The sequence below is a fragment of the Chaetura pelagica genome, unplaced genomic scaffold, assembly GCF_000747805.2.
Source record: "Chaetura pelagica isolate M959 unplaced genomic scaffold, ChaPel_1.0 scaffold507, whole genome shotgun sequence".
Taxonomy (NCBI): domain Eukaryota; kingdom Metazoa; phylum Chordata; class Aves; order Apodiformes; family Apodidae; genus Chaetura; species Chaetura pelagica.
Window position 1 is genome coordinate 185,171 of NW_009953902.1, and position 8,992 is coordinate 194,162.

At 45.0% G+C, this 8,992-nt stretch overlaps 1 protein-coding gene across 1 annotated transcript in view; it reads right to left on the reverse strand.

Moving 5' to 3' along the window:
- Positions 1-7,477, reverse strand: part of ETV7 (ets variant 7) — a 22,837-nt gene extending 15,360 nt beyond the window's left edge. The window contains 1 exon segment of the mRNA XM_010001394.1: positions 7,439-7,477. Coding sequence (XP_009999696.1) covers positions 7,439-7,477 — 39 coding nt within the window.
- Between the last annotated feature and the right edge of the window lie 1,515 nt (positions 7,478-8,992).

An 8,992-nucleotide genomic window follows, 5' to 3' on the forward strand; every position in this document is an offset into this window, starting at 1 on the left:
GCTGGAGCAGCTCTGCTCTGGAGCCAGGCTGGGAGAGTTAGGGTGTTCAGCCTGGAGAAGAGAAGGCTCCAGGGAGACCTGAGAGCAGCTTCCAGTGCCTGAAGGGGCTCCAGGAAAGCTGGGGAGGGACTTGGGACAAGGGCAGGAAGGGATGGGATGAGGGGGATGGATGAAAAGTGGGAGAGGGAGCTGGAGGTTGGAGATGAGAAGGGAATTGTTTGATGTGAGGGTGGTGAGAGCCTGGCCCAGGTTGCCTAGGGAAGCTGTGGCTGCCCCATCCCTGGCAGTGTTGAAGGGCAGGTTGGATGGGGCTTGGAGCAACCTGGGCTGGTGGGAGGTGTCTCTGCCCATGCAGGGGGTTGGATCTAGATGATCTTGAGGTCCCTTCCAACCCAAACCATCCTGTGATTCCATGATTTTTGGACATGTCTGGTCTAACCAAGTGCTATCCTGACAAGTGCAAACAAACTCATTTCATGCTGTCCATATCAAGACCTCTAAAATGTCACAGTTTTGATCACGTCTGATTGGGATTGAGTTGAAATCCTAGGGTTAGAGGGAGCTTCTTTGTACATTAATAGACCCTTTAATTAGTAGGCTCTACACTAAGTCCCATCTTCTTGTTAAGGAGTTATTAAAATAATGCATAAGCTCGGTGACTGGAAGATGCTAATTTATTTGTGAACCTCTTGTGTTACTCAGAAGAGGAGTTGAATATTCCTCTCAAGGACAGACTTTGAAGTCTGTTTCCTTGAAATAGATGAATTTTTACAAACCCTAGCTTGTCTTTTTCCTGTTGTCTTTGAGATAAACACTCACAAAGCCAGCTGCAATTTTAGCTAGCATATTGATGGGTTGCTTACTTGTCAAATTAAAAATGAGCTGGGGTGGACTTTTCTGGAATGTCTTTCCACTTTAGAGCTTTCCACTTTTAAAAGTGACCTTATTCAGTGCACAAATGGGCACCTTTCCTCTGCATCAGCAGATGTGTGTTGAAATAGGCTTGCTCTCTGCTTTTTCACATGGGCACCTTTCCTCTGCACCAGCACCTCATTCTGTGTGTTGAAATAGGCTTGCTCTCTGCTTTTTTAATTTTGTCTTTTTCTTAGTGGTATTTTCCCTTTATTTTTTTATTAAACTGCCACAAAACACAGAGTTCCTGGCTAATTTTGCTGAAACACGACACTAGCCAAATATTTTTGTGCAAGAATTATTAGTCACATAAGGAAGAATGTAATGGAATATTCTTAGAAAGTGTTATAACTATGCTTGACATGTAAAATATTTATCCAGACATGTAAACAAAGCAGGAGGTGCCAATGTTCTATCATAAACTTTAGTTATTTTGAACTCTTGAGCAAGATGTTTTTCAGTTCTTGAAAATAAGGTGTCAAGTTCCCTGCTGACATAAATTGACAGAGTTCTAATAGTTGGCTTTACCTAACTGAAATGTTAGCCCCTGCTCTTGCTTCCCTAAAAATAAATCAAGATGAGCCTTCCTGAAGAGCTGCAATTGTGCTAAATAAAACTCTTCTGTTTGTTTTGGGTTTGGAATACTTTAGGTGCAGATTTTACTATGTGGCTCTAGAAGGCAGATCTCATGTTTGGTTTGGATTTTGTTATTGTCTGTGTCTTAACATGAATTAAAGGGGATTCAAAGGGCTCAGTTGTTTTGCAGACAGGTCTTCACTTGGTGCCTCTGCTCTCATGGAGTGTCTCAGCCTCTCAGGACAGCTGGAGCTTCAGGGCTTTATCTGAGGTGGCTTCCAGCAACTCGTGCTGCTGTGGTGGTGAGATATGGCCATGCCTGGTAGGGTTCCCAGGTGGGTGCCTGGCAGGGGTCCCAGCCCAGCCTGTCTTATTACCAAAGCTAGAAAGATTTCCTGTGCTGGGTTATGACACTTGAGTTTTGCCAAGCCTGAGCCTGCTCTGCCACACTGGACACAAACTGCTGCTGGAGCAGAGATCAGTGACCGAGGGCCCCGTGCTGGGGGTGGAGGAGCTGGCTTGTCATGCTGTGCCCTCCCCATCCCTGTCCCCCTGGTCCAGCCCTTCTCCAGAGGCAGAGGTGGGTGGAGGGTAGATCCGAGCTCACTCAGATCCATCACTAAGCACAGAGCTCCTCCTGACTGAGCTACAGACGAACCAAGACTGCAATATTTACTGTCAAATTTAACTGCATTTCATTAATCAGTTTGCAGCTTCCCTGATTGTTTTTTTGTGGTTTCTTCCCCCCCCCCCGTTTATCCTCTTATTCTGAAATCTCTTTGGTGAACAGCTACTCTAACTGCATTCAACTTTCAAACCTCTGCCTTCTATTGTTAGTTTTCAAGCTGCTCCCCTGCAATTGGTTAAAAATGAATGGCAGTTGTAGCAGATGAGCTGGGAATGATTTAGCAGTTACTTGTTGGGAACCCTTCCAGAGAAGGAAGGTGGAGTTTAAGCTGCTCACAGCCTTTCTAAAATAAAAGTCAAGGCAAGTAAGGTGCTTTTTGCTGTGGGTGAAACATCAGGTCACTTTTTGTGGGAAACTAAAAGCTCAGTAAGTGAGGACAGGAATTTTGGTTTAGTCTGAATATGCTCCCAGCCAATGTTCTGTTGTGAAATAATCCACTCGTATTAAAACTGTTGTGTTTCAGTGACACTGATTCTTAACACACTAATTCTCATCTCTGGTGGATCCACACTGGCTGATTGCTGTGTCAAGAGCAGAGAGGGAAGTTTATCCTTCCTGGTGCTGCAGGCTGGGTGTTGGGACCCTGCATTGCAGGTGATGGTGGCAGCAGCTCCAATGCTGGGCTTCAGAGCCTGGCTGCTTTACTGGCCCTCCTGGGGCCTTTGTGGTGAAGGAGACAGGAGGGGTTGTGGTGTGTTCAGCCCCTCAGTTGTGAGCTGAAGTGTTAATTTGCACCCTGCTGGCTCCTCCCTGCTGATTTTTGGGGTGAGTGCTTAGAAAGTGCAACAAGCTGCCTTGCTCCTGAGCATCCCATGCTCTGTGTGAGTGGTCACAGTGCTGGATGATGGCAACCTGCCTCCCCCTGGGGGGCACAGGGTGGTCAGAGGCTCTTTCTGTACATCCCCAGCCTCCTTAACGGGCTACAAGTGCTTTATTGCACCCAGATCTGGACAGACTAGATAATAGACACTGAAGAATGAAAAGCTTGCCCTCAAATATAATAACCAGTCCTGGCAGGACGTTGTATCTACATACAGAAAAAACAGGAGTGAGGTCATGAATTAGTGACAAGTTGTTTTTATTATGATGGATTGATTGGCTTGGTTTTAATCAGGTGCTACGTAATGATCAAACTTCACAACTAGTCAGCACACACTTTATCACTGGTGTGAGTCAGGAGGAAGAGTTTTCTACTTCTTCAGGTTCTGTTTGCATTCAAAGTGATCTATTCTTGATGAGATGTGATATATTTAATCCCGTTGTTCTGCGGAGTTGTGTTTGGAGCAGCCTCTGAATCATTCAGGTGTATCTTGGGGGAAAAGCTTGAAGCACAGAATAGAGGGATTTAATATTTGAGCTGACAGAGGGTAAAATTTCCAGGTGACATCAATGTGTAGTGGCTCTGCCAGGCTGTCCTCAGGCACCCAGCACTGAGAGAAGCTCCTGCTTTTTACTGGGGCTCTTTAGCAATGCATTTTATGGGCATTGACATATCAAAATAACTCATTTTATTCTCACTTCCTATAAATTTGAGCCGAAGTCCAAGGTCTTCTGGACTGGGGAATGTGGGTGCACATGGTTATGTACATACTCAGAAATTCTGGGAGTTAAATCCTTTCTGCCTGCTTCAGAGATGAGTGGCAGGAGGGTTTTGAACCAGACAGCATCAAGGATTTAATAAAACTGCACCTTTTCCTCCACACAATTCCTGCCCAAACAGGCTGAACCAGGACTCTGGGAGAGAGATATTTTATTTGGGGGGGGGAGGAGGGAGAACTTTTGCTGAAAATACGAGTCTTAAAATGAAGCTGTTTGTTACCAGATTTTTAAATGCCAACTTTTCATGAATCAGCTGAGGGGAGGCAGGACTTTTAAACTGAAATACTTCAGTGAATCAGACATCTGGGGTTTGGGGGAGTGACCATTGCTGCACAAACAGTTGAAACTGTCAAGCTTTGCTGGGACTTGGTGCTTCCCTCTATGAGAGAAGGATTTCAGGATATTGGTGCTGGTAGCACTGGGAACGTATGAGCCGCCAGTAAGTAAGGAGCTGTGGTGTTTGAGAAGGGGTTCTTGTTGGAGGGTTTGCTCCAGAGTTCCAGTAGGAAAAGGGGGTGATTGTTTCTGTTCAGAAGTTGGGATTGCTGCAGGCACGTTGGATTTGGGGTCAGAGCCTTCCCAGAAATACTCTTGTGTTCTTACTTTTTTGTGTAGCTTATCATGGAGCAGCTTGACTTCCTGTAGTGCAGGAACTGGTGTGGGTTTGAAAGTTAGATTAACTGCCTAAGAAGGAAAATAGATTTTAAAATGCTAACAGGTAAAGGCAGGTCTTGCTTTTATGCTTTGTTAAAACTTGTTGGTATGTTTTCTGAAAGCTTTTTAAGTAGTTTTGTAGAAACCTGTGGAACAGAGAGAGCAAACCCCTGGTGCTGCTGTTCCCTGTTGAAAATTTATACATGAATATTTGTAGCTTCATCTGACACAGGTGATAACAAACTGTAACTCAGTGTCACCTGGCTTAAAGCTTTTATTTTGCTCAGTATTCTGTGTTGCAGCAGGGGAACATTTGTTTTTCCTGTCTCTAGAGAGGATGATCCTGCTTATATTTGCAACAGCTCATCTTTCACCAGGGCTTTTTCCCCTCACCCTGGTCAGGTCTGCATGCTCCATCCTTCTGCCTGGAGAGGAGGTATATATTCTATATTGGTGTGGCCAACTTTACTGAAATTGCTGGCTGAATTTAATCAGGGAGCATGAGCAAAGCTGCCATTACTGTAGTCTTAAGCTCTTTACAAGGAATAAATCTAAGAACTGTAGTTTTTCAGCTGACTCCTTTAAACCCACTAGTGTGAATAGTGGAACCAGCCTTTATAGGTTACTTGGTTGTGCTCTTTAATACTAGTACCTTGAACCTCACAGGGAGGGTGGTAGCTTTGGCATTGCATTAACCTGTTGACTTCATCAGAAGGTTTATTCCCTTCTGAGGCAGCCAGTAGTAGGACAATAGTGGATAAACTTAATCTATTACAGTTGATGAGGCTGCCATGATAAAACTTTCCTATTTTCATAGAAACATAGAATCCCAGACTGGTTTGAGTTGGAAGGGACCTTAAAGATTATTTAGAGCCAAAACCCTGCATGGGCAGGGACACCTCCCACCAGCCCAGGCTGCTCCAAGCCCCATCCAACCTGCCCTTCAACACTGCCAGGGATGGGGCAGCCACAGCTTCCCTGGGCAACCTGGGCCAGGCTCTCACCACCCTCACAGGTTAATACATCTCACCAAGTTTCTTGCATGTTAGTCTGGGTGATTGACTGTAGGTTGGCAAAAAGAAGTAATGCTGTCAGTGTGAGGCACTGAGGTGGGTTGGTGCCACCTGCACCAGCTTTTGGGGTGTAAACCAAGTGCTGGCATTTATGGAAGAACCTGGACAACCCTGAATCTTAAACCTAGGTGTGGGTGTGCAGTGTTAAACCATTTTTCAGACTGGAAGTTTTGAATTGCATTTGGAGAAACAGTGGATTTTTGTTAAGACTCCAGCAAACCAGAAGGTCTGTTAGCTTTGCTAACAGTGAAGCTCTATGCACAGAATAGGAGCAAACAATTGAGCATTTCATCAGCCTCCTTGCTGTCTCTTGCCAGAATTTGCAGGCTGTCCTGCATTGCATCAGTCCTGCTGGACATGATTTTCCATTTATATTTCAAGGCCAGATGGAAAATGGATCCACTGAAGATTGATAGAATCATTTCATAACAAGGGAGAAGCTTTTTGTAACATGCCTGTGCTGGTTCAACCTATAAATCAACCTTTTATTGTCTGGTTAACTTGGTGTCTGTAGCAGAAAATCAAAACAGGATCAGTAGCAGGTATGAGAGAAGCATGTTAGAGGCCCCAGGTGGATTTTGTATCTGATGCAATTCAGGTGAATGCACTTCTATGTTGTTCTTCTGTGGCACAGGAATGTTTGCAGGTGCCAGCAAGGGGCCAACCTCATACCTCATGTTGTCTTGAGCACTGCATCCAGTTCTGAAGCCCCCAACACAAGGGATCATAGACTGGTTTGGATTGGAAGGGACCTTCAAGATCATCTAGATCCAACCCCCTGCATGGGCAGGGACACCTCCCACCAGCCCAGGCTGCTCCAAGCCCCATCCAACCTGCCCTTCAACACTGCCAGGGATGGGGCAGCCACAGCTTCCCTGGGCAACCTGGGCCAGGCTCTCACCACCCTCACACCAAAGAATTCCCTCCTCATGTCTTGGCTAAATCTCCCTCTTCCACTTTTCATCCATCCCCCTCATCCCATCCCTCCCAGCCCTTGTCCCAAGTCCCTCCCCAGCTTTCCTGGAGCCCCTTCAGGCACTGGAAGCTGCTCTCAGGTCTCCCTGGAGCCTTCTCTTCTCCAGGCTGAACACCCCAACTCTCCCAGCCTGGCTCCAGAGCAGAGCTGCTCCAGCCCTCCCATCATCTCCATGGTCTCCTCTGGACTCTCTCCTGGAGCTCTGTGTCCTCCTTATGTTGGGAACTCCAGGAGCTGAGTGTGACTGGCATGTGTGACATGACAGAGGTCACTAACCCAGCCTAGTGCAGGGCTGCTACAGCTGCACCACATCTCCTCCAGCAGACATATCCACATGTTGTGTACAGCCCAGCAAAGCCTTAGCCAGAAGATCTCCCCTGGTTTGGGTATCTCTGTGCTGCCCTCCCTTTTGTGCTTTAGACATAGACCTTGTTCTGGTTCCCTAATCCTTACGTACAGGAAATGCTTCTCATGATTTATCTTAAGCCCAGGAGATTTCCCTTTTTCTCTCCAGAGGAGGAATTCAGTCATTGCTAATTTATTTTTTCTACTTTTATGTTTAGAGAGACTTTTTGGCATGTTCCATGGATGTCCTTTAAGATACCAAAGCAAGGCTGAACTTTTGTGAAAGGCATACAATGATATTAGAAATAAATCTTGTTCTAAAGGAGCAGACAGTAGAATTAGGTCAGGCACACCCTGCCTAGGGTTTCCTGCTGGCTCATATTTCTGAGAATAATTGTACATGGGAATGTTTCTGTAGATTTAAGGGAGTGTTGTCACCTTCCAAATGAGTTGGTTGGAGCTTTTATTTCAGTCCTGGTGGTTACGCTGTGGTGTAGAAAGGGGGGAAGATTATAAACCATCTGAGTCACTCCTCAGTGTGCTCCTCATTCTTTGTCACTCACAACCCCAGTGGTGAAGTCAAGTTACTCACTGGTATTTTTACTCTCTTCTCACTCCCTCCTTGTCATGGAAGATGACACTGAAGCTGTGCATGACGTGTCAGATGTTGCAGCAAACTCTTCAGTGCGTTTCAACAGTTCATCTTTTAATTCTTTTTCTTGGAGGTTTCTGAGAAGTTCTGCCAACTTGACATTCTTTCATCATGTCTCTTAAAAAAAGAAAAATTGTCTCTTAAAAAAGAAAAAATCCCAAGGGGAAGGATAAGGAAGAAGGATAGTACAATAAAAAGTTAGAAACTGTAGTGATGCTTTCCTTTTGCATAATGAAATGGCCTGCATCTAAATGGCTTTTCTCTGCTGGACATGTTGTATTTGAGTTTCTTGGTACTGTTTCTGTTGGTCTGTACAAGTTAAGCCATTCAGCTCCTTCCAGGAGCTGGGTGAGAATTGTGTACCGTGGAAAGTGGGTTTGGATGTGCCTCAGATTCGTTAGGGTGGGGAAGGATAATGTGCTGAAGCCTTTTTGCATTCCAGGCCACTTCTTTCTTAAGAACCAGGTAGAACAATGTTCAGCCTCTTAATCTCTGCCAAAGGTTTGCAGCACAAATTGATTGTGTTGAAGATGTGTTGTTAAATAAACCATTTCAGGTTTGTGTTTTTAAATAAACATCACTTTCATATTTTTCATGTCAACAAAAGCATTGGCTCTAAACAAGTTCAAATAAAGGTGACTTCACTAGGACCATCAGCTGTGGCCTTGAGAACTGAGATGGTTCTTCAGTTGCACAGCTCATTTGTAACACTGTCATGTTCTGGAGGGAGGAAGGACCTCCAAGCAAGGCAAAGCCAAAGGCCAGAGTCAGATGTGAATTGTGATTATTATATGTTGGGATTTTTTTTTTACTTTGATACTTGTTTCTTTTCCAAAAAAGCTCTTTAGTGCTGAATGTGGCACTGGCCTTTTGATATTCATGAGCTCCCAAAATCCAGCTGTCCACCAGCTGTCAGTCTTCAGCTCCTCTGCAGGCTGATCCCTACCTGATCCTTCAGGCTCTGAGCATACAAACAAGTTACTGAGACGTGAGCTAAGTCATCAGGGAGCTCATTTACTACTCGTGATCAATTCCATGGTACCAGCTAGTTTATGCTCACCAGAGGGTAGAAACATGAATGGAAAGAGACCTCAGAAGCTGGTAACCTACTAGTATTTGTTCTGCTAAGCCCAGGGTAATTGCTGGTACGTGGCCTGGAACCTCGAGTAGCAAACGTGCTGAAAGTCACTGTAACACCTAGTTAGTGGGCCTGGTCCTGAAGATCATGCTTTTTTTTTGGTGTCTCTCTTTTCTCTCATAAAAGACTCCCCTGCAGTACTTCCCAGGGCTGTTAGGGCCAATGAGCAGTTAATAGCTGTAAAAAGCTTTGAAGATGAATCGTGCTAATTATTATTTATAGGTATTCATTCTCACCACGGGTAGTTCACCTTGATCCTTAGGCATGTAAAGAAACCAAGACATTTGTAAGCTGCTCGGGCTTGAGTGTGGCCTTCTGAAGTCTTTATGTGCTAGTTTCCCTACTGGGATGTGTGTGAGATTGCAATATATTTGTCATA